General features: G+C 38.9%; 1 protein-coding gene across 14 annotated transcripts in view; it reads left to right on the top strand.

Moving 5' to 3' along the window:
* The window catches only part of ABLIM2 (actin binding LIM protein family member 2), a 149,865-nt gene that overhangs the window by 102,101 nt on the left and 21,371 nt on the right, over positions 1-26,393 (top strand). For 3 of the 14 annotated variants that reach the window (XM_069856379.1, XM_069856388.1, XM_069856389.1), the window contains exons 10-17: positions 2,874-3,020; positions 5,762-5,794; positions 8,449-8,569; positions 10,248-10,346; positions 15,816-15,917; positions 17,148-17,201; positions 23,065-23,117; positions 23,745-23,892. In XM_069856379.1, the coding sequence (XP_069712480.1) occupies positions 2,874-3,020; positions 5,762-5,794; positions 8,449-8,569; positions 10,248-10,346; positions 15,816-15,917; positions 17,148-17,201; positions 23,065-23,117; positions 23,745-23,892 (757 nt within the window). The remainder of the gene's footprint in view (positions 1-2,873; positions 3,021-5,761; positions 5,795-8,448; positions 8,570-10,247; positions 10,347-15,815; positions 15,918-17,147; positions 17,202-23,064; positions 23,118-23,744; positions 23,893-26,393) is intronic. The other 11 variants (XM_069856380.1, XM_069856383.1, XM_069856381.1 and 8 more) reach the window with 11 other exon arrangements.

The raw sequence follows: 26,393 nt of genomic DNA, 5'->3' as shown, positions 1-26,393 counted from the left end.
ATGTTTTATATTACAGGAGTGTTACAAACATACACAGATGCTCAAGATTTCTCTTTGCTATTCTCGTGATTGGTTTTACCAAACCTAAATTCACGCTGCCACTGAAAGGAAAGTCCCACTCACACGTGGCCCTGTCCACCTCTAGCCATGTATTCCTGTCGCTTCTTTGGTGCTAGTACTAGTGGGTAAACAGAGGCAAGATTAATCAGATTTGAGACCAAATTCAGCTGAAAAATAACCCAGGAAAAACCTCCAGCTAAACAAACAGGCAAAAAAAAGACCCAGCCATCTACACATTTCTTGTGGTAATGTAGAAGGCAGAGCAGAGTGGGAACGTGCACATGAGACAGCCACTTTCAGCAGTAACATTGATTTAAATTATTAAAAGCAATAATTAAACTGTATCTTAACAGCTAATGAGCTCTGTGAAGTATTGTGTTGGACAAAAAAGTTTAAAGTAAACAGTTAAAGCTTAGGAACCATGTATTAATGGTGCTCATACTTTCAAAGGTATCAAGTCAGAGCAATGCAGTCATTCTGAACAATGTGCCATGTCCTGGGAGATGTGTGCCTGGGTCATGGTTGCGTGCTCACCTACAGAAAGATAAAGAAAATGTATTTTGACTAAACCTGAATGTGGTTCATACAGATGGTTACTAATGCCATGCCACTTGTTCTTCATCTGATAATATCAGACTTTGGTGCCATCTTGCACTGAGAGAGACAGAATAGACCAATGCCCCTTAAGTCAATGGGCAGCTTTTCATGATCTATAGTGATGGTTTCATTCAACCAGACTGAAGTGCTGATGTCTCCTCAGAGTCCCCAGTTAAAAATCAGTTAATTTCTATATTATGCCATGAAATAGGGCTTAAGTAATTAGCTGAATTTTATGAGGAGAAAACTTGGTGCTCCCTGCAAAGATATATCCACCTGGAAGGTTTAGGTTCAATTACAAAACTGTTTTGTAGGTTTCCTACTAGGAATAGACAGCGCATTGTATTTTTTATACAGAATGTATTTGCAATTGTACAATTGCAAAATTACATATTTCAAATGAAATAGATAGTCTAAACTTAGAGCGTGGTTTTAACAGAATCCAAAATACCACATAATTGAAGAAATGGCTTAAAGCCTCTTAGCTGTAATTTGAGCCTTCCCTAGCATATTTGAGTTCCACTCACATTTTTGGAAGTAGGTAAAACAAATAAAACAAAAATCAGTGTAGGCTGAATGTTCGTAGAATTAAGTGTTTTGAGAACAACTATGTCTCTAAGGTTTTTCTTCCTCCAAATTGGCCTACATTTTAACATTTAAACTGAAAGGAATTACGTAACTGGAGAGGTTTTACTCCTAGCACTTGTGAAGCTTAGTGGGAGGATCACAAGTTGCGTTTCTTCATGGAGAGACAGAGGCTAAAATTGCCATCATTCATATTTAAGTGTTCCTACTTCTGAACATTTTTGGGTTCATTAGAATAATGTCCAGAACCCTGGCTACGTTGAAAAAGAAATTATTGCACCCTCCTTGGCCTTCGTTTTAGGTACAATGCTGCCCAAAGTCTTCCTGGAACAGGCTACTCTTCATCTTTACATGACCTATCCTTGTATCAGAGCTTGCCGCTGGCTTCTCAATAGGGAGAGATTTATTTTCATTAAGTGGCTACTTCATTGCTCTTTAGCTTCTTAAAGTAGCTCAAGGGATGTGAGATTTGTAGATCAATAAAACATCACATAATTGATTAAAACACATTTTTACATTAGTTTTGAGAATGAAAATTCCTCCTGTATAACCTAATAGAAAACTTCCCTGGAAAATCTATTGAAATTTTCTTAGATACAACCAAGAAAATACGTAATCACTTCACGCACAAATACTGGCCACTTCCATGTTTCTGCATGTAGAAAATGTTATTACAGTTTTACATCTGATCATACCGAGATTTTCAGAGAATAGTGAGATTCACTCATCATTTTGTTGCCAACAAAGAGCTTATCATTCTGCAAAGCCTGAACTGAGAATGAGACTATTACGCTGCCCATTTCTCCACTCTCTATGTGACCAGCTGCTTATCATATCTACAAGACAGTACATGCTGGATACAATTTTAGTGCAAGTTACTACTACCCTAAGGATCATCTGTTCAAATGTGACATTTGATAATCATAATTTTGGAATATGCATAGTAAGAGATGAAGGAGGAGTGACACAGCTGAGGGAAAAAGAGCTCTTTCAATCTGTTGGTTGTGTGAGTCTTGTGAAAGGACTTGAACTTTACTGAAGTGGCATCTGCCATCTTCCAAATAATTCACTGCAGTGTGCATCTGTAATTTTCTGGTTTCTGACCTGTAATTAAGAGCTGCTTAGAAACAGTCAGGAAAGGAGGTGAAGCTGTGGGGATACAACTGAATGGAAAAATGTAAAGACCTGAGTAGGGTTTTTCAGCATTTGGAGAGTATATGTTGGAAATACGTACCTGATTATTCAGTGCTGCTTTTGATGGGGGAACCCCACACAGCAAAAATACTTTAAAATGAAGGGAGTTTTGCCTGCAGAAGATTACAGTATCCATCACCCATGTCTCTCTGTGCAACTAACAGTAAGCAGGATATAACCAAGGGAAGTGGAATGATGCCATGCTACTCATACTAGCCAAATGTGAATCACAAAGAAAAGAAGAAAGCACCAGCATATAAAAACCCAACAGTAATATTTAGCATTGTGTAGTAAATATAAAAGATTTAAATTGTTGCCAAAAGAAAAAGGGGGTTACTATTATGATGGTGACTTTTCTACCTATACTTCTCTATCCTTTGCTTTTTGCATCCTGATCATATTCTTATGCTCACTGCTTTCTTTCCTCCTTTTCTTAGGCAAAGCTTGGAGATGAAATTCTTGACTACAGGGATTTGGCTGCTCTTCCTAAAAATAAAGCCATCTATAACATTGACCGCCCAGATATGATCTCCTATTCTCCATATATCAGTTACTCTTCAGATGACAGGCATAGTTACGGGGAGGTACTGAAACATGGGTATTTTTTTACTAAGAATTTGAGATTTTATGTGCATCATTAAACATGTTGCTGAACACGCTTAAACATGTAAATAGTTTAAAAAAACCCCTTACTTTTATAACTTCAGTTCATTGAGCCATGTCATCCAGTCATTCACAAGATCTTCCAAAAAATCCTGAGATGTTCATTTCACTTTTTATTTTTATGGAAATTAAAAAATTGATTTCTGTGATCATTATTTAAGAAGATGACATGTAATTAAAATATGTTTTTCTATGAGGGAAGTTCTACATGCATGTGGTAGGAGACAGGAGCCATTGCTAATTATAATGCAAACATCAGAAGCAAAGCCAAATGTCTTTCATTACTCGCTTATTTTCTTTAAAGTGTACCATATTATTGCGGTAATGCAACAGTGTATCACTTTCCTATGCACAAATTTCTTTCAACTGTAACCTACTAAATTTCATCCTCGTATCATGCCTGCATTTCCACCTATTCATATGCGCAGCTAATATCATGCAGTTTTTGCTAATGAAACCTGATTTGCATAACCTTACTAATCCTGATTCTGGGTTTTGTGAAGCATATTTGTGTATAACTCCTGTCATGCAAGTTAGCTTTTCTTCCCTATTCATATCTACCTTATATTTCAATTTCTCATTTCTTTTATAATTGTAGATACTTTTTTACAAATCAGACCTCTTAGATAAAGCAGGTATGCTATCAGGATACATACGGCGTAGAATGGACATCTCCATTGTTCTTTATAGGTATAAGTGAAAGGATAGAAATAAACACAATAAATAATAACCATACTGATAATAATAGCCTAAATCCTGCTATCATTTACACCTTTTGCACTTAATCTGCTACTGAAGTCTTAGTACTGCTCTCAGGTAAAGTGTATCAGATCTTGGAGACACTCTCCAAACCCTCTTTGTACAGTGCTGAACCACACTAGCTCTAATATAACATATGCTGAAAGAATTACGATTGGATCTGGTAGAGGATTTAAATGGCATTTAGGTTTCTGAATTCACAAAACTGAATGCTACTTCCTAGCCCTGAACACAGAGTATAAACATTTCCTTTCTACATCAAAATTTGTGGGTGCTAATAATGTTTTGGCCTGCTTCAACTGCCTGTTTTCATCTGGACTTGACAGAGGTCACATCTAGTCTTGGAGGAGGTGCATAGACTAAACAGCCTTCCACTCAGCTCCTGAGGACTCACTCGTTGCACCCGCTCCAAGGCGATAGCTATAAAACCATCACACCCAGCATAAATCTGAGCTGCTGCTGGAGACAGTTTCCCCCTGCCTCCCCTCAGCATCATCTTGGCCACTTGCTTCTGCTCCTTTCCTTTGCCAGAGCAAAACTCCATATGACCTTCTGGCGTTTGCTGGGACACAGCAGCTGTGACCTCTGGGAATTTCAGCATTGCAGTTTTCAGAAGTGGGATAGAAAGTAGTTGCATTGAGCTCTAAAAAAACCCAACTAACCAAAGAAAAGCAAGCAACAAACCCACAGCAAAGACAGTATTGCTGCTGCCAACTGCTTTTAGTGGGTAGCTCAGTGGTTAGCCTGACAGAGGAAGGGCTTATTGGGGCAACTGAAGTCATCATCCCTTTCAGAAAATACATACCTTAACAGAAGATAAAGGGGACCACATCATGAAAGAAGGCCTTTTCCCTTGGGCTGGAGTAGGCATCTTGGTTTAATTGGGAGAAGCAGCCCAGAACCTACCTAGAAAACATCTGTTTCCATGCTTACTTCCCAAAACCCACATGGACCCAGGAATGGGCATCTCCTGCAGCTGCAGTTGCTGGCATATGGATGTATTTAAGCAAACTTTAAGCTAGGCACATTACTTAACAATTATTATAATATACGAGCCTTAACAGGGACCAACCGGTTTTTCACCTTCACAGATGTGTTTTGAAGCACACACATTTCATGTGTGTGTTTCATGCCACATCTGCTCTTTCCCTCCTGTTTGCATCAGCAGCTTAATGCTGTTTCAGGTAGATCTGTGCTGAAGTAGACATTTGTGCCAGCAGGACCTCAGTGATGTCTTAAAAAAGAAAAATACTAGGAGGGGTAACGACAGTGGCCTACAGTCCAACATGCACATTTTCACGGTGCTGTACATATTTATATACTTGATATTGTCAGGGGAAACGAAAATCCTTTCTTCCAGAGTTCAGCATTGCAGCTACTTCCTGCAGCTGCAATAGTTGCAGTAGATTTGCTCAACTAACCAAACTTATCATTTAATTTTGAAAGGAAAACAAATGGTACATAGCAAATTGCTATGTTTAATTAAAAATTGAATAGTATGGACATTTTTCTTTCCCTTAAAACAGCCTGGTCTGAGCAACAAAATTCTGGTCCGGGTTTTGGAGCTGCTTCTATACAGGTTTAACTAGTGGTCACATCTAGTTTCAGGCAGTTTCCCTACTAACAGCACTCTGTGCAATACAGAACTGACCTCACCAGACTCTGGGATTTTGTAGTAAGGAAAATCAACAAAAGCTTTATATCAAAGAGTTTATATCTTATCCCTTATTTACTTATTTAAAAACAAATAAAAAGAAAAATTGCCCTAACTTAATCGGCAGGTGTTTTTCCTAACTGTATCATGTGTTCTACATGGATATTGATATTTTAAGCGTAGTTTTTTTCACAAGTAACATCATGCATGAATTTGTATCACTAATTTGTTGTGTGTTGCTGTTTGCAGTCACCTCAGTTGCTCTCTCCAGCACCTACTGAGGTAATCCCCAATGCCTTTGTTCTCCTCTTCTGACCCATTTTGTGATGCATAAACCTGGTAAACAGCAGTGTCTGAAATGTGGGGTTTGCCCCCTGCCTCTGCAGTGCATGGGGTATTATAATTTATCTTCACAGTGTTACTTGTGTTGAATACATGCTCTGCTTCTGGGTTTTCATCTGTATTCATCTATCTCCACTGTCATCGACGTTTCTGCTTTCCAAAATAAAGTTTATATGGTAGTCACTTCATCAAGCTCTCCTAAATAAATTATATTGGGAAATATGATTTATGTTTACGTTTAAAGTTGCCAGCATGAGTTGACTTAACTTAATGTTTGGCATAGCTTTCTCTTATTTTCTTTTTATTTTTTTATTTCACAAACAGTTAAAGTACTTATACTATTTATGCACACATACTGTTAAATCATTTGCGCATACCTGAACTTCTAGGTCAGTGTATTTTGATGTGCATTAATGATCAAAGCCAGTCATCATTTCAAGAAACATCACCTTGGAAGCAGTGAAAGTGTTTCACACAGCTTCCCAGATAGTAACTCAGTTACATATCATAGGCCTTCCTAATTTCTCCACTATCCCAGTTTTGTGTTAAGAAATCAATATTGCAAAATGTTGATAATAGTGGAGAATCATGAATTTTCATTAAGAACTGTAGATCATCAACTGTCACTATGAGCACTGGTTAAACAGAGAAGTTAACCAATAGACATATAATTTAATTGACAATTTAAAAATAAAAATGTGCTTTATTTAATGTTGGATTTCTTGAACTTGATTGATAATTCCTTACAGAGGCACAAAGTACAGAAAAGGTAAGGTCTGAAATAATCAATATGAAATCTTGTTGTTTTGGAAGATTATAATAATTTCCTTTAAATTAGCTGCCAGTTATCAAACAGTCATACTATTAAATTTCAAAAGTGACAATAGCATGGAGGTTGGTGCTGCCATGTTTGGTGTTCTGTGAATTCTCCTGGTTGTCCAGCTTTGCCATGCTTGCTGTCTTTCTCTAAAGTCTGTGATCAGTGATCAGGCATCATCATCAAACTTGTCACCAGGGATTGTTGCAGGGATTTTATTAGAGGAAAAATCCATTTTATCATACAACTGGACACATCATAGACCATTAGCTGACCTCCTATGGTGTTTAAATATCATTGCAGGACTTTCTAGACATTGGTATACTAGTTGTAACTCTCTTCATATGGGTTAAAATGTGTATTAAGTAACGTAACTGCTTCAGGAGGGAAACATCTCGAACTGGGCATAGAGGAGTTAGTGGCAGAATTCCAGGATGCTGCGTGCTTGGGAAAGCTTCAGTTATTCCCCCTGGTTTGTATAACTTCTTCTGACATTGATATTAAAGCAATAATACTACTTACTACTATACAAAACTGATTTGCCATTTTTTGAAAATGCGGTCTGGGGTGAGGTGGAAGGGACAGAACATGCTTGAGCCAGAGGAGAAAAACTGGTGATGGGAGAACATTCGATATATTGATAGAGTCAAGAATAATCCCAGAGAAGCCAAATGGGAAACTGGTTTCATCTAATGATGAATGGATGGATATAATTAAGTTGTCCTGATAGGAATCTGGGAGATGATGGTGGGGCTAAGTAGGATCTCTGGTGTGTTTAAACAATAAATGATCCAGTGGGAGTCACACAGGTGTCTAAAGATCTCACAGGATTCATGATAAGTTACTAACACCTGCTACAGAGCAGCATATCTTCATTCACTCCTACTGGAATAGGAGAGGGGAAGCATTTTTTGGAGTAAGACTTTTCATAAGGGAGAATCTCCAAGTCATCTTGATTTGTTCTAATCTAAAGTTAATTCCACCCAATTCTTGCTTGTCTTAGAAGAAACAATAAATTTGAATTTACTTTTATAGCTAGTTTGCAAAAATCAGTTCCATATCTGATACATTTAGTAATGCTTTCACTATTAGGAAGACACTACATGCAAATTGCCATTGTAATTTAACTAGCTATAGAGTGAGGGGTTTGAAATGGGTGTACATTGTTTTAAGTGGTTGAAGTGAAGGTTTTAGAGGGAAATTAGTTGTATGACTTGCTTTGCACAATGCTGCATTATTAATGCTAATGCTATATGTGAGTGTTTAAATCAGTTGCCTAACAGATAATGGCCGTGTTATAATATGGTGTACTGGACAATTTGTACATCAGACACAGTTGTTTCTGTGATGTAACAAATGCTGATTTTTGTGTTGGTTGTAGTCATTATGCATCCATTCATATGGGAAAAGTGACCATAGCATTATCACACTAACCTGATCTTGTCTTCCACCCACCTATGTATGTTCAGGGACTTACACTGTCCTGAATCAACATTTCTACAGTGTTATGATCTTTTCAAATTATATTGTCACTTTAAATTCATGTATGTGCTAACTTTCATGGGAACATGACTGTTCTCTGATACTTGGCAGAGCTCCTTTGGTCGCACTGCAGTGAAGGTGCTTACAGCTGAAAGTCTCTTCATTTCATTGGGGTTGCATGGAGCATTACAAGAGCAGGGACTTCCATCTACGCAGCTCAGAAATGTGCAAAATGGCGTATTCTTCCTGTTTCAGAAGTGATTTCCCTAACGTATATTTCCTCTATTCCTCTCAGGGTGACCAAGATGACAAATCTTTCAAGCAGTACAGGACATCAAGTCCTAGCTCTGCTGGCTCACTGGGCTATGGCCGCTACACTCCAACCTCCCATTCTCCTCAGCATTACAGCAGACCAGGTAATTGAAAGGCAGCCTTAGTTATTCTTTAGATTTTTCTGATACTTTGTTTTATGTTGTAAGTAAGGTGGACTCGAGCAGGCAGGTGTTTATGGTGGAGTAGTAGTTCACAGCAGTGATTTATTTACCGTGAACAGAGTCCCATGGGCAAAAAGGAAACAAGTGCTTTAGGAATAACCATCTAAGAAAATGGAAACAGAAAGATAGATTTTATGTATCTGTAAATGGAAGGTAGAACAGTTTAAAGGACTTAATCCTGGTCCCATCCTGCCCGAAGCTACACATTCAATCCATAGCTCTTTCACAGTATGGTCTGGTAGCAGTGAATGCACACAAAGCCAAGAGGGTGATAGAGTGACTTCATTAGCCCTTCTTAGACTGCAGGGCTATGATCCAGGTCTCCTCTCCACAGTGCAAGAGCTGGAGGAGTGACTAGTGGTCACTAGTGTTTATTACAGCTTCGGGCTGTAGTGGCAGCTATGGTGCTGTTGCACAGAGAGAAGGCATCACCCCTTTTGATCGTTGCATGGGGGTCCTATACAAATGCCCATTTGTATTTGGGCTTCTTACAGAGCTTTATCCTGAGAAAGACTCAACTAAATTGTTCTAAATTCATTCTAATTTTTCTCCACTACACCATTTGAGTAGAAATCAGAGTATTTGTATTGTTTTCTTGGAGTCTTTTAATTTTATTGGGGATATATTACAATTGTAAACTAGTTTGGAACATTGGGAGTTCTTAATCTTTCCAGTGGGAATGAAAATTTTATGGGTAACACAATTTTTACAGGAGTCGAATATTTGTGCTATGGAAATTCTTCGTCAAAGTGGAAATGAGATTGAGTACTAAAGATCTGTTAAAGAGAGGAGAGGAAAGGAAAAGAGAGTGTCCACTGAAGGTCTGGCAGCTGTCATGCTTAAGCTTAGCTGCACACTGTTAAAGCAAGGAGGAAAGACAAAAGAAATTACAAATTAATTTTAATGTTTTACAGCTTCATTGATAAGATAGTCATCAGAATTCCCACTTTTAATAATTGCCATTAGTCATCCAAAATATGTTATCAGGACATTATTACCACAAAGCAAACAAAGATAACTTCTGAGAATGTTTTTCAAAGTACTTAACCACATGTCTAACTTTCAGAGCTCAAATAACTTCAGGATGTTTCTTCAAATGCTTAAATTAGCCATGCACTTGAGTGCCCTGGTGTGTTGTGAGCTAAATCCTACCAGTGTGCACCGACAGCAGTGAGAACTGGACCCACAGGTAGCACAGTTCTCAGCAGAGACAAGACTTCCCCCATTTCATTTCATTAGATCCATTATAAGCATATATCATTCCCTCCTGCAGCTTCTGAATATGCAGATTTTCCCCTGAGTGCAGCTATGCTTTTCATGGTGCCTTTTCTGGAATATTTTCTGATGCATTATTTTCTCACCATTTTATATGATGGCATTTCTGTCTGCAGAACGCCTGTGTCCTTTGGCCAACTGCATAGTATGGCCACTGTGATGTTTTTTAGCAATATCACGATAAAGATGAAGTCCTAAAGATAAACTATATGTTTTCTAAGCATCAGGAGGAAAATGTTCCTGAAGAAAAGCATGGCATTGTAATTTGTGGCTTTCAGTAAGTGAACTAAATAGTTTATTTTCACTTACTCTCTGTTGCCCCCAGCTGGTACTCAGAGTCTTGGTACCAGTAGCTGCATCTCCCTGTCCCAACACCCAAGCCCTACATCTACATTCAGACATCATTACATCCCTTTCTTCAAAGGTAAGGTCCAGGAATGCAAAACCGTGCTGTGATACTGTAGACTTATTCAGATGTGTTTCACTTCTATGTCTGTGCAAGCATGGCTTCCACTTGGATAAAACTTGTCTTAATTTTGTGCAAGTGCGTTCTTGATGTACTGTGTAAATTTTAAGAACTGAACGGGCGTGAGTTGTTTTATTTTTGCTTTTTTTTTTTTTCAATGACTGTGAAGTGTTTTACAAAGGGGTGGAGGAAAGGAGTTAGATTTTCTAATGAAAAGTAGAGAGAGAAATTATTTTAAACTCTATTTGTTCTCAAATACAATGTTTATCCTGTTTGGGTGATATTAAATAAATATTATAACAAGCTTATCCATTGGATCCAACATTGGATGACCAGTTACCTAACCTTCTAACCTACATTTAGGAGTTCTTCATATGATTTGCAGCATTACCAAAAATATGCTAAATAAACTGATTAAATCAATATACCTAAACTGATTAGCAAATAATGTTATAAAACAGAGTAACTGAGTCCAGACTCATTGCTATTAAATTTTTTTTACGGTGGATTTTAACATTATATGATGACCATTTTGTGTTCTTGAGATGGTCACGAGAAATTCCAAAAGCTTTTGGGACAAAGGCTGTTTTTTTTAGCTAATTCGTCAAATGTCAGAAAGAAGGCATTCAGCTACCACGTGTCTTCCCCTGAGCTCTCTAGTAACAATACTAACAGAGGGGAGACATGAATGATGAATGCTAAACATTTTCAGTGTCTGTTTCTTGACTCTTATGTAATGTTCAGTTTAATAAAGCAAAACTTCTTGCCTTCGTGACCATTACATAAAATGAAGTGACCCTCTGCAGGAACCAGACATGCAAACAGAAATGAATAGCAGGCACTCAACTCTTTTGGAAGAATAACTAATGCATCTCTGTTGAGCCTAATGCATCCAGAAACAGTTCAGTCTAAAGTCAGCTGAATCTCACTGGTAGAAGCAGGAACAGAATCACGCTTGAGTTTCCCAGATGTGGTCCCTGAGAAAAAATTTTGGAAGAAAAATTCCAATTTTTTGCCTTTTTAAAGTCTACCTGGAAAACTCTTTCCCCCACGCCCCAGAACATTTCTTGCAACACACCCTGGTATTTCCTGAAGCACGGTGTGAACAGTTTTTTGATGTCCTCTAAATGATGATATCATCCAGCCTGATGTATTGAGTAAGAAAAACCTCTTTAGTGTGCTGCAGTGCATGATATCAGTGTATGGAAAGCTCTTATTTGAAAGCCCACCTGCAGTTGCTTAGCAGCACTCCTGTACTACCTGCTGTTGCTCGGAGCGGCAGCAATTACTTTGTTCTGCTGTTTGGAGGAAGAAATCCTCAAGTGGCAGCTCCTTGTGCCCAAATGATGAGTAGCACTGTGAACAAAATTACAATATTTTGCAATTCTGCAGCACTTTTTATCAAGGAGCTAAAACATTTTGCAAGCAGTAGCTTGCAGTTCCTCACAGCCCTCCTGTGAGGCAGACAAGCCTGTTTATAATTTTCCTATATATGTAATCCTGAGCCCTGTGGAGATTGTATAGATTATCCACTGTTTTACAGTGATTTAACACCTCAGTCTGAAAGGAATCGGAAGATTTGCCCCATCCCCTTCGAGTTCTCTGAATTCTTTTCTCTGAGTTGCAGACTGTATTTTTTTCCTTATCTTGAGAAGCCTTTTGCAGTCATCGACATGCTGGGGTGTTTTTTTTTCCAAGTGGTTAGTGTGGGAAGAGTAGGATTGTAGAAATAGTTGCTTTGTATCCAGACCAAGGTTAATGCTGCCACTTCAGTTTTAAAGAAGTGAAATAACCAGTACACTGGTTAATGGTACTACAAGTAATCTTTGTAAAACCAGCACTACACAATCACCATAAAAATATACATCTTTAAGCTTCCAGGAGGCAGAAACATTGCTACTGTAGGGAAATTAAAACAGTCAGAATCTTCTTTTTGACTTCACTGAGTTTGCATCAGATTCATCCTGAGAATTACATGGTTCATCATTTTTCCAGTGAAAAATGTGGTTACTGAGTTCCTATTCTTTCTTCAGTGTGGTGTAGTCCAGCTCCCATGAAATGGAATAGGATGAACTATTCTTTATCATGCAGACTAATGATTTGGTTGTGCTTTTTTAAGGATTTCTGTCTTCAGAACATCTTCAGAATAAATTCTGTGACAGCTTCGCTTCAAGAAAGCTTCACAGTTTGTGCCCTTGTGAGTAATAGGGTGTGATATTCCTAGTACCTAGGATTGGTGTAATTCTTCCTCTTGATGTGATGGAGTCAGTGAGTGTACAGGCTGTGCTGAGCCCTACTGAAAAAATGCTTACTTAAAATGTGTCTTGCCTTTCTAATGCAGGAGCACAGTTTCCAAAACAAAGCTTTGGCTTTTAAAACTTTAAAATAATTAGTCATCATACTTCAAAAAACTTTGTGTAGCTTAATGCACCATGTGCAGAGGTACTAAAAGTTCCTGTTTCAGGAGTAGGCTCTGACATCTCCCTTGTCAGGCCAGTGGTGTTTGTTGGTCAATCCCAAACTTGGACAACTCTTACTGTAACTCGTTATCAAGTTTCCCATCCTCCTAGATAAGAGAAAAGCTGACTAGGAGGGAGGTATAAACAATATGATACTTTTCCTGACAATCCCTTGAAAAGGAAGCATGATCTGACCTCTAGTCAGTTGGCTCCACACACATGAGGTTAAAAGAGCAGCCTATCCTGTAAGCAGCCAAAAGACACAAGGAAGTTCTTGTGGTTGACAATCAAGTTCAAAGTAAACCTTTACAGATTCTTTCCAAGTGAAACAAAATCCGGGGTAATGTTCATGATTCTGGTTTTTTTTGCTCTGCATTGACCAGTAGAGCAAATCAGAGCCTACAGTTGCTTGGGTCAGAAAGCAAACCCAAAAGTTTGAAAAATCACTCTCTCTGGTAGTTTTATTTTCTCCGAGACCTTCTTCTTCTTCAGTGTATACCAGGCAAACCTTGAAAGAGATAAATTCTTGGCAAAGAGTCATTTTAGAGATTTTTGTTATAGTTACACTAAATGATTGTCTGGACTTCCTACACTTACTTTCCTACTGAACTTTCTATATGGGTCTTCAGTTTGCTTTAATATTTAATACTTACTTTTATATGTAAAATGTGATATAAGGCTGCTCTGTTTGCTCAAATCATTGGCCGAGTTTTAAATATAATTTAAATATGCATCAGCTTGTATGAGTGGGCTGAAAGAACATTTTCGCTCATCTCATCTTTAATTCTCCCCTTTAAAGCAAGTTACAGGTGATGGCTTTGTAAACTGCTCTGCCCAGGTGATCCTTGCATCAAGCAGTTTGTAGATTTGCTGTCCTCTGCTACTTGTGCTTGCATCCTGTCTTCTTACAGGTTTATTCCTTTTAATCAAGGCTTCCTCCTGATTCCCCAAAATATGCTGCTGACACCCTGCCCTGTTCCTGAAGAATGACTCTTATGCGTGTACAATGCTGGCACCTTGGGGTCACTGCTTAATGAAGTGATTATTCATGCAGGTCATATATGAATATAAGTTTTTAATAATATGCTAATTTTTAAGTAAATGACAAATTAATACACTGTGAATACAAATTAATACACTGTGAAAACTTTCCTTTTCTTTTTACATTAAAAAATCCTAATAGTAACATCACTTTGGGATGAATGACATTACAAGATTTTTAAGGTCACTGGACTTGAAGGGACCTTACTTAAATAGGTAACTACTGCTGTTCCTTGCCTTCAAAGTTGGAATGACTTTTAGGCTTCTTCCATTTAGTAGGGATGGCCAAGCATCTGGGCAGCAAGCAGCAAATGATGACAGAATTAATAAATGGGCAGTGAAAAACTGTCACAACTTCTTTATTTCCAAGGCCAAAGTGGGAATCAAGAAGTTGAATAACCATATGATTCCTTGTGCGAGGACAACTTGACTGCAAGCTGGTGGTGACAAACCAGATTTCGAGTAGTGCTGTAATTCTCCCCTTACTTCTTGGAAGGACCATAGGGTATCGTCACGTGCAGTTGTGATTTCAGTTTCTAGACTTCTCTGGTTATATTTTTTCAATTCAAAGTTCCTGTTATTGAGTACGCAGTGGTAACAGTTGAAGAGTTTTAATTTTTTACCAGCTGTGAAAATAACAGACACAAAATTTAAAACTGATTAGTTAGTGAATCATGAGGAGATACATAGCATGCTCTTCTGACTCTGTTTGACCCACTTCTGCTCCCATTGAACTCAGTGTCACTACTCAGTTGAATTCAATGGTGCATATCTTTGGTGACAGACAGATGACCATGCTTGTCATGTTCACTGCTTTTCAACAGAGTCGAGGGTTCAGTAGAGACCACTTCCATGGGCATGGCCGAGACAATTATGGTACTCCAGTAGTTTTATGGTTATAAAACTTCCCGTCCCTGAAGGCAGAAATGAGTTACAGATCTAGTGCTGTGAGCTGGCTGCACTTCCTTTACCCCCAAAAAACTTGCTGTAATTTCATCATTACTAGCCATTAAATTTATGCTCCATCCACACTAAAACAATAACAGTGAATTAACAGCTATTTTATGTTAGAGTAAATGTCACGTTTGGCTTCCAGTTGCTTAACAGTGCTGTAAATTAATTGGATTTTACAAGTCCCAAAAAAGTAGAGCTTTACTTTTTTGTTTGCCAAGCAGCACTATAATGCCATAGAATGTGCTTCAAGGAAATAAGCTAAGAGGAAAAGAAAGGTATCTAATGAGTATTTGACAAAACAAGTGAAAAAATGAATATGGATCAATCATATGTATATCTTGAAATTTGGTGAAGTGGCTATGGCATTATAGATCCATGACTTGATAATCCAACCTTGTTTGCATAAATATAAAATGCTGTGGCATGTTACCCGTGGGAAAGGTTTGCAATTAAGAACCAAACTTCAACATCTATTTTTGTCAGTTTTATCTGCAGTATTATTTGACTTGACTTAACCATAGCATCTGTTTTTTTTTACTCTAGTCCTGCTTTGAGATAATTTAAACCTTACTGAGTGATTTCATTACTGGTTTCAGTGGCAGGCTATGAGCCATAGCATTAAACTTTTCAGAAATTGGACTGATAGATTATTCAGTTAAGGCTGTGCAAAATACATACAAGATTGTGGATGTTCTTATCCTATTATTTTCTCCCTGAAAGTGTTTTTTAAAAATAAGCTTTAGTTTCAAAGTGGGGCAGTTTAATCTGACATTATCTGTCGGATATTAATTATTGATGAAATGTTTGGTAACTGAGGCAATATACTGTGATGAAAAATAATGGGTTTTACAAAAACCTTATATTCAAAATTGTTGGATTAACAAGTCATTCTGTACAAGCTTTTATGCTTGAAATACTCTACTTTGCTTTCCATTTTTTCTTTTATCTGCTTTCTTTGCTCTTCCCCTTGGAGGCAGTGAAAGTGGTCGGAGCACTCCAAGCTTATCCATGTACTCAGACAGCAAATCTTCACCTTCTGTCTATCAGCAGGCTCCTAGGCATTTCCATATTCCAGGTAGGCATTCACTGCTTAGCTTCTGGTCTTCAATTGCTGGCACCTCTTTATTCTTTTCTGATTGTGACTAATTTTTTGCTATGATTTGTGAGCTTAACTTCAAACTCTAAGGGAAGAAAATGTCTGATGAGTAAAGATCTGTTAACTGTTAAACTTGGTCTCAGAAATAAAGAAGTAAGAGATCTATGTGCTTATGCATATTAAAAATTTGTGTTAGAGGGGGCACACAGTGACAAATGTCACTAAGCCTACAAAGATACAATTATTTATAGTACCGTTTGCTGCATAGGTCTGTTGAATTTGTGTGCAGGCTGAAGGGAGGGGTTGTTTGGGTTTTTTCTTTAACCATTTACTTTCTGAATTAAATAGTCACGTTAACATAAACTTAAAAAGTAGCAAAAGGACTTTAGCCCACCTGGAAGCTCAGTATGGTTGTGTCTTTACATACATGCTATACTGTTTTCAAGTTCACATTCAGTTTACAAGCACATGAAATTTATGTCCACACTGTTTAGCTTTTGACTGCTAAGCATATCTCTGCTCCATGGACTAGTTAATTTATTTATGTTTAGCTTCTGGGATTAACATTTTTATGAACAGACTGTAATTAAGGATTAGTTAAGTCTGGAATACTAAGTACATCTGATGTATGTCCAACATGATATGGGAACTCTGGACTGTGCCTCTGGAGGTGTTAAAAAAATTCCTTCAAGTCCACATCAGCTATACAATTCAAAATGCAGACAAACTATAGGATTTCCTGTAAGAATATTGGGCACTTCTGATTTAAATATCTGAACATGTATGCTTTCTTTATAATTAATGGAGAAAGTCCTTTTTCAAGGACTTTTTCTTGTACCTTTATATGAATTTTATTTTAAGTAGTGACAAGCGTAGCCGATTTCTCTTTGTTGTGTCTGAAGTATACATTAGTAGTGCAGATATAACCACCTACATTTCAGCAGAAGGATGCCACTAGAGGTGTCTTAAAACATTTTGAGGGACTTATGGGGATTATGCTGCATAGGTAGGCATACCAAATGTTTTAAATACGTAAAGTTAATAGGTCAGACTTTGTTCTCTTGTAATAGCCAGTAAATGACCTACCAGTGAATGAATGGACAGTTTTGCTCAAGTGTTTGCATTTTAGTGTTGTTGAGAAGAGACAAGAGCAGGTCTGAACCTCTTGCTTACTCTTTTGTTCTTTCCTTTCTCTTTCCTCTTCCTCAGACACTGGCGTAAAAGATAACATCTATAGGAAACCTCCTATCTACAAACAGCATGGTACAGTCTGCTTTTCTCTGTTGCAGTTTTCTCTACACATCTTTCTAAAGAAATGCTTATTAACTTCCAAATTAGTTTGCTGCAACCTTTGCATTACGTTATGTTTCTATAATCTCAAATGCAAAAGGAAAAAAATGTATCATGAAATATAGTGTTTTGTATACTGTGCTGTACAAGGATTCAGTAAGTTCTCTAAAACTGGGATAATATTATTTTGATTTGCCTTGGTAATTCATAGTTGACATGAACTTCTAAAGCATTTATCTTGTCTATGGAATGTTATTAACCATGTAAGTACAGAAGGTTGCTCTCCTGTTTTCAGACCATGTGTTGGGTTATCTGTTTTTTGTGAATAATTCTGACTTCTACATAGCTGCAGAACATTCATATCATCCAGATTTATAGAACCTCGGGGGTTTATCTGGGTAAGATTTTGAGCAAGCTCAGACTTGCTGCAGTTTCAATGCACCGTAGGTATTGGTCTTTGATAGACATTTTTGCTGACAGTATCCTAATCTTGGACAAATTAATGTTACCTCTCAGGCAAAAAGATAGTATCTGTTTGGTTTAATGCTGTGTTTAGTGCTGTATTTAGTGTTTTCTGCCGAGCTTATAGTCTGCTCAAGATCTCTAATTCCTTCTTGTCTTTAGATATACAAATCATTTGAGGCAATTACTCAGGCTGAGCAAAAAAAAAGCTACTGACAAAGGAAAAAGTTAAATATTGTAGTGGTGTTTGGAAAGATCATGTGCAAGTACAAAGTTACAATTGTCTGCTGTAAATCAGCATAGCTTCACTGATTTACTCAAGCTGATGCTATGGCTCCAATGTCCTGTATCCTAGCTATATAATTTTCATTGAATTTTATAGATATTTTTCATTTGCAAGGAGGATTCTAAGCAGCAGGTTTTTTTTTTTGCAGGCCAGACATTTTTATATCAATTTTCTATCCATCAGATGTGCAGTCAAAGTCTGGATTGTGTCAGTTTTAAAGTGCTCTATGGAGTTGTTCTTTATAATCACTGGAGTGAGCAAAGAATTAAATTGTGGAGTCAGCAGTCTCTATAGGTTAACATATATGTGTTAAGCTATAGATTTGTAAGTTTTAAACTTTCTTTTATAGATTATACAGAGTTTGGATAGTTACGTTGAAAATACATGCTTGTTTTTCTACAGAAGTGTAAAACATAATTTACACTGACTCAAAAAAAACCAAAATAAACAAACTTTCCTTCCAATAAAACAACAAAAAATGAAAATAAAAACATTACGTTTCTTTCTGGAAGAACTGGTTAAAGTGTGAATGCATGAGCAGCTGATGATTCAGCTCCTCGGGCTAACAGGACACTGAATTGATACATGCTGAAAGGGAGCCAGAGAACATTCCTTCATTGAAGAGACCAAGTTTGAACAAACAAGTACAAAAATGTTCTTTAAAACAAAAAGTGCAAGAAGCTTTTCCAAAACATTTAGCTTTAAAAGGTTTCAGTTACAGCAGTGCCCAACAGATTTGCTGTAGCTACAGCTTCTGTGTTTCTATTAAAAACACACAACTTCAGAATGAAAAAAGGTGGTAGAAGAATGGAAGGTATGAGAGATCAGGCCAAGAGCTGGGGTCAGAAAGTGAAGAGTGCGGGAGCCTTTGTTGTTGTTCTTTTTGTGTATTCATGTTAGCAATGTCAGCACTGATCCATGTGAAACATGCAGTTCACATTGAGATTCACAGCAGAACGAAGTATCCTTTGTAGCAGGGAAGTTAATGCACAGGACAGATGAAATTCAGGCCACTTGGATTTATCTGCTAACCATGTATTGTAAAAGCACTCTCAGGAACTTGGGAGGGGCAGGCCTTCCTGACCACTGTTGGGTTTTGTTATAGTCTTCTGCATCCCTGTGTAGAACCTTGGTGTTTACCTATATTGCAGTCAGATGCTCCTGAGATCCCATGGAACATTTGAAATCTGAGTACAGCTTTGAATTAAAATTATTTGTTTTTTTTTTCTTTGAAAACATCAACATCTTGAAACAAAAAAAAAATCCAAAACCAATTTCCATCTGGTTCTCTCTATATGGATTCCTGATTTAGTGAGAGCAAGATCAATACATATAACCTGGAACAGTTTGTTGACTGGTAGTTCAGGGTGTGCTTCCAAAATATCAGTGAACCAAATTTAAGTCCTTGCAATGTAGGGTCTTTATTGTTTATCTGTCATATATGGATATTTCTTTCTACTTCTTTCTCAGAGAAGGACCTTGCCATTTTGGGAAAATGCCCTCATCAGGATGCTAACTGTGAAAACCTTGAGTTTTTTAGTAATGCTGTTTTTATTTTGTGAACCAGCCTTTTTTGACGCATTAAATTAAGAAAAAAACCCTCTACAGTTACAGATCTTCACCTCTAACTCAAAGATTTTTTTTCTTACTGCAACTTGTCAGATTTTAAGTATCACCATTTGGGGAAGTTATCTGAAATTATCTTTCTGTAAGTTTCTGAGGTATAATTCAGTGTAATGCTGGGCCATAAAAGACAAGTAAAAAAACACTTGATGGTTGGAAACTATCTAATGAATAGCTTTTAGGTTTTCAGCTTTGGGTTTTTCTTCTCAGCAAGATGGAAAGTTTAAACAAACCAACAGTAAAACAGTAAAATCTAAAATATCAGCAATGAATTTTGTTAAAATGCTCTTTAAGAGGGCAACATAATCAGAAAAGTGCTTGGTCATAAAATTGTGAATTTTAGAATCATAGAATAACCAGGTTGGAAGAGACCCACCGGATCATCGAGTCCAACCATTCCTAGCAAACACTAAACCATGCCCCTTAGCACCTCGTCCACCCGTGCCTTAAACACCTCCAGGGAAGGTGAATCAACCACCTCCCTGGGCAGCCTGTTCCAGTGCCCAATGACCCTTTCTGTCAAAAATTTTTTCCTAATGTCCAGCCTAAACCTCCCCTGGCGGACCTTGAGGCCATTGCCCCTTGTCCTGTCCCCTGTCACTTGGGAGAAGAGGCCAGCACCCTCCTCTCTACAACCTCCTTTCAGGTAGTTATAGAGAGCAATGAGGTCTCCCCTCAGCCTCCTCTTCTCCAGGCTAAACAACCCCAGCTCTCTTAGCCGCTCCTCATAAGGCCTGTTCTCCAGCCCCTTCACCAGCTTTGTTGCTCTTCTCTGGACTCGCTCCAGAGCCTCAACATCCTTCTTGTGGTGAGGGGCCCAGAACTGAACACAGGATTTGAGGAGCGGTCTCACCAGTGCCGAGTACAGAGGGAGAATAACCTCCCTGGACCTGCTGGTCACACCGTTTCTGATAAAAGCCAAGATGCCATTGGCCTTCTTGGCCACCTGGGCCACTGCTGGCTCATGTTCAGTCGCTGTCAACCAACACCCCCAGGTCCCTCTCCTCCAGGCAGCTCTCTAGACAGACTTCTCCTAGTCTGTAGCACTGCATAGGGTTGTTGTGCCCCTAGTGCAGGGCCCGGCATTTGGCCTTGTTAAACCTCATGCCATTGGACTCTGCCCAGTGGTCCAGCCTGTTCAGATCCCTTTGCAGAGCCTCCCTACCCTCCAGCAGATCAACACTTCCACCCAGCTTAGTGTCATCTGCAAACTTGCTAAGGGTGCACTCGATGCCTTCATCCAGGTCATTGATAAAGACATTGAACAGGGCTGGACCCAGCACTGAGCCCTGGGGAACCCCACTTGTCACTGGCCTCCAGCTGGATTTCACACCATTTCCCACCACTCTCTGGGCCCGGCCAGCCAACCAGTTTTCCACCCAGGAGAGTGTGCGCCTGTCCAGGCCAGAGGCTGACAGTTTCTCAAGCAGAACGCTGTGAGAAACTGTGTCAAAGGCTTTACTGAAGTCCAGGAAGATACATCCACAGCCTTTCCCTCATCCAGCAGCCGAGTTACTTTGTCATAGAAGGTGATCAGGTTAGTTTGGCAAGACCTGCCTTTTGTGAACCCGTGTTGACTGGGCCTGATCACCTGGTTCTCTTGCATGTTCTTCATGATAGCACTCAAGATCACCTGCTCCATGACTTTCCCTGGCACTGAGGTCAGACTGACAGGCCTGTAGTTCCCTGGATCCTCCCTGTGACCCTTCTTGTAGATGGGCACAACATCAGCCAGCCTCCAGTCCAGTGGAACTTCCCCAGTCTTCCAGGACTGTTGGAAGATGATGGAAAGGGGTTTGGCCAGCACATCCACCCGCTCCTTCAATACCCTTGGATGAATCCCATCCGGCCCCATAGACTTGTGGGTGTCTAGTTGGGCAAGCAGGGCTCTGACCACCTCCTCTTGGATCATGGGAGCCTCATTTTGCTCCTCTAGCTCCTGGGTTTGTACACAGACGGAACGACTTTCTAAAGAAATATTATAAACAATTAAAGACTGAGGTAAAGAAGGCATTAAGTACCTCAGCCTTTTTGTCATCCCCTGTCACTGTTGTTCCTTCTGCGTCCAATAGGGACTGTATGGTCTCCCTAGTCCTTCTTTTATTATTTATATATTTATAGAAAGATTTTTTGTTATCTTTCACAGACTTTGCCAATCTGATTTCTAGTTGAGCCTTAGCCCTTCTGATTTTTTCCCTACACAATCTCACTTCCCTCCTGTAATCCTCGTGAGAGGCCTGTCCCTTCTTCCAGAGCCCATAAACATTTCTCTTCTTCTTGATATCACTCAAGATCTCTCTGTTCAACCAAGCTGCCAGCTTTTTTTCTGGAACATGGGGATGGCTTTCTCCTGAGCTGCTAGGATTTCCTTTTTGAAGAGCTCCCAGCCCTCCTGGGCTCCCTTGCCCTTAAGTGCTATCTTGCATGAGACTTTGCCAACCAGCCTTTTGAAGAGTTCAGAGTCTGCCCTCTGGAAATTTAATGCGACTGTCCTACTAACCACCCTCTTCACTTCACCTAGAACAGAAAACCCTATCATCTCATGATCACTTTGTCCTAGGCGTCCACCTACTGCCACATCCCCCACAAGGCCTTCTCTGTTCACAAACAGCAGGTCCAGGAGGGCACCTTCCCTTGTTGGTTCATTCACCAACTGTGCAAGGAAGTTGTCTTCCACGCACTCCAGGAGCCTCCCAGACTGCTTCCTTTCTGCTCTATTGTACTTCCAGTAGATATCAGGAAGATTGAAGTCTCCCACAAGAACAAGAGGCATTGATCTAGAGATTAACCCCAGCTGTTTATAGAAGAGCTCATCAGCTGCTTCTCCTTGGCTGGGTGGTCTGTAACAGACTCCCATCACAAAATCTACCTTCTTATGGGCTCTTCTGATTTTAACCCACAGATTTTTTAGATTCCAATACAGCCTCTCTTGCAGATTTCATAAAGAGGTAATATCAAATTTCTTCCTGTCTTCTTTACTATCATTGCCTATGCTCTTTGGGAATATAGGAGACCCAGGTGTGCAGACCACGAAGTATTTGTGTAACCATATGTACTTTCATGGTCATGGTAACACAGAAGATTGGGGAAATTACTAACTCCTGTGCACAGTGAGCATATACATCTCTCCCTAGGTTATGAAGTCAGTTTTTTCCCACTAATCATTCCCCAAAAGTAGTTTCTTCCTAAAAAGATAGGTTCAAGATCCATCAGGAATAGATTGTCTAAATTCAACATATGCCTGAAGGATGAGTATTACTGTAATCATTTCAAAATTATTTTAAGTAATTCTGTGAAACCGTAGCTCTGCCTATTGAATTTCCTGCCCAGCTCTGGTTTTGTTTTTTCTTTTTATAACTGTTTTTTCCCCCTCTTAAAATATTTGGAATGTTACTACAGTCAAAACAGGAGACAAAAAAAAAGAAGTAATCTCTTCTAATTTTTAAAATTAACTTAATCTTCCAGCAGCAAGAAGGTCAGAAGGGGAGGATGGAAGCTTGGATCAGGACAGTAAGAAGGTAATGATCAGAAAGAATGAAAGTGAAAGTGAGTAGTCCATTGATATTTCTGGAAGCAGCTGGTTTTTAAAACATGTTCATACATAAAGGTATTCTTTCATATAACTGAAATAATCATTACTGGTTTTAGGTCTTTCCAAGAAGATACAGAAACTCTTAGTATCTCACCCAGAGGCTTATAATCTACAGTCTACAGTAAAGAAAGAAATATGGATATTGAGATTAAGAGCAATTAGCTCATGGATTTTCTCAGTATATACATTGGTGATCCAGCTAAGCCTGCAGACTATTACCAAGAGTGCATATTAACATACAAGAAAAATGTTAACAGAAGATTAATTATAAGAAAATTACATAGTGCATCTTCTAAAGTGGTGTGCAGTGGGCAGATAATCAACAGAGAAACTATAACTCAGTCCAGCTGTAATTTAAAAGTATTTGGTAGTTGTAGCATCTAACAGGGTTTCCCATTATGTAGTCAACTTCTATCATTTGATAAAGGATGGGACAAGTTGCAGTAAGCATAAATATACAATCAGTTCAAAAGACTTTCCAGACAGGTGAAGTAGAAGAACGGCATTCAGATGTTAAATCCTGAATCCTGTAATGGGCTTTTACTTTCTCCAGCTAAAGACCAGTTGGCTTATACTGAAAGGAGATATGGACACCAGAACTAATTCCCCAGATTCAGACACCAGATCCCTGTCACTCACTGCCGGAAGCGACAGAGAAAATTTCCTGAGGGGGCAGGAGGGCATGACTGCTGGCTACTCCCGTGAGTACTGCTGCGTATTTTCAATAGACAGCATGGTACTATCGGGCAGATGGTTGACTTGTGCTAATTACTCCTTGATACAAACTGTGTATTTTAAATATTAGTTGAGCCATTTTTTCTGTATCATGATAAAGCATAAAGAACACTTTGCTCCGTAGATTTGAATAGGTGTTTTTTATAATACCTTTCCCTACTTCCTCTACTTTTCACCATACAGCAGTAGCAGGTCATCTGGGGTAAGCAAGTTGGGGAAGCAGTTTTCCAAAAGAATGCATCCAATGTGAGGCATGCCTGGCAGCAGGGCTAGGATGTCAGTCTTGTGGCCATTTTGGTAACGTGATCGCTGACTCCATCAACTCACATTAAGGAAATTATGGCTTAGCTATGCAAGGAAGAAGAAAAACAGATGCTACGAAATCTGTCACAAGGCTGTAATAAGATAAAGAAGTTGCTTTGGATTATCAGTCTCACTGGTCTAACCTGAAGGGATTTGATTCCTTAGTCTCCCCAGACACTGCGTACATGTGCACACAGGGTACTGTAGGAATTACACACCCAACATCTATACCTATCACACACATTGCATCTATACATCATTGCCCAAAAATGAACACCTAAGCCTTACATTGTAGTGTGCACACTGGGTATGTTTGGAAGCTTTCTGGACTTTATCTGATGCTTTTCTACGTATTAAGAGAATGATCTTTGTGCACAAATTTTAGGAAGGGAGAAGTAGGTATTATAGTGCACCAAGAACTATGTTATACAGGAACAACATACAGTGTCATATCTTTTAATGAGAATGTTGCTATATCTGTCACTTCTAAAGGAGCATTTCTTTTATTTTCTTTTTATTTTCTTGGGGATGTGGAGCTTTTAAAAGTAGAAATGTGATAGATGGTCAAGGTCAATTGCCTCTGCGCCAATGCCATATAGGTTATGTAGTTCATTCTGGATTGCATTTTGTCAGCGTTTCTCTGTCCCTCATAAAAGTTGGCTCTGTTACCCAATTAGAAATTATACAGAAATGACACTGAGGAAGTTTTCTTTTCCTGACATTCGCAGTTGTTAGTTTATTTTTTTCCTTTTTTTCTGACTTTATTCAGCCACTGTTTAATTACCCGTGGACATCTTAAGTAATTCCTTCTCTACTCAGTTTCCATATATAGTGTATTTGTAGTCTGTCACGTGCCTCATCAGACATGGAAGAGTGGCTTCTCTGCCTCTGATACACATGGTTGAGAGCAGCCAGATGTATATAACTCAGACATTCAACCCCATCTCTGTGGTGTAGTCAGTGAGTATCAGACAAAATAAACTTTTTGGGTTTGGTGCCACATGGTTACATGCAGAGTGAAGGTGTTAGCAGACATCCGACTGTGATCATCTCTGGCAATATGTCCAAACATACTGTGCAAACAGCCCTGCCTTCATCTGTCCAGCCTTTGACAAATCACAGAAGGTTGTTCTGCTCTAGAAGACATTTAGCCTATTACCTTAGCTTTATGCCCAGAAGAATACATCTCACAGCAAAGCACATCACTACAAGGCTTGTGTAAGTAGCAGGCATCTAGAGTGAAGCTTGTATCTCCTATCTGGGTAAATGCGCCTTGTTTCTGTATGTGTAGATGTTTAATAGTTAATCATTTACCATAATCCATCATTTTAAGTGCCACATGTTTAGGAAAACAGACATCTAGCAAAGTGTGTAACTCCTGCTGTTTGTGTGAACCTTATGTGCTGAAAGGCAGCCTTAGAATATCTAGATTAGAATGGATGTCATATTGGAAAAAACAGGAGGCATATCCATGCAGAAGGCAGTTGTTGTTCATATAGAGCCTAATTAGAGAGAAAGACTGCTTTATCTTGGCCAGTTACTTCAGGAAATTTACTCTTAACAGTATGACTGCAGCTGGATGTAATAATAAGCAGTATGTGGTTGTTGGCTTTTGATGTTTTATATTTTCTTAATATTAAATAAAGAAGCATCAAAGTAAAACTTGTTTGACTTTGCAACTGAGTTCACAGGAAACAAGAGCTAAGCATAATACAGTTCCCACTGGAGTCAGTGTTGTCTTTCCTTGTTAGCTTGTTTTGGGATGTTTGGGCTTCATTCGCCTCTTGGATGTTTTCCAGCTGGCCACACGATGTCGCTTGTGCTCGTGGATGTGGCTCAGTCCTGGCAGTCTGGAAGGAAGCTCCTCAGCTGCTTAAGTGAATTGTGGGCGTTCTTCTGTGGTCCTTACCTTAGTGCCTTTTTCCCTGGTAACTGATAATACTGTTTGGTGACAGGAAAAAAAACATCCCACCCATCTTCTCTGTAGCCAAGAGACCAAGAACTTGAACTCTGCGCTGATGTTAAACACTAGCATCTTTTTCCAGGCAGGACTAGAGATGACAGTTTTGTTGCAGATCCATTCGCCCTGCCTCAGAGTTGCTATATACTCTTTGCCCTTGGGTGTCATTATCATTCAGATAACAAGCAATTATAAGTTTCCAGT

This window comes from Phaenicophaeus curvirostris, chromosome 4 (assembly GCF_032191515.1).
Source record: "Phaenicophaeus curvirostris isolate KB17595 chromosome 4, BPBGC_Pcur_1.0, whole genome shotgun sequence".
NCBI classification, from domain to species: Eukaryota; Metazoa; Chordata; class Aves; order Cuculiformes; family Cuculidae; genus Phaenicophaeus; species Phaenicophaeus curvirostris.
The sequence above is the reverse complement of the archived record's forward strand: the minus strand, read 5'-3'. Positions and strand labels throughout refer to the sequence as shown.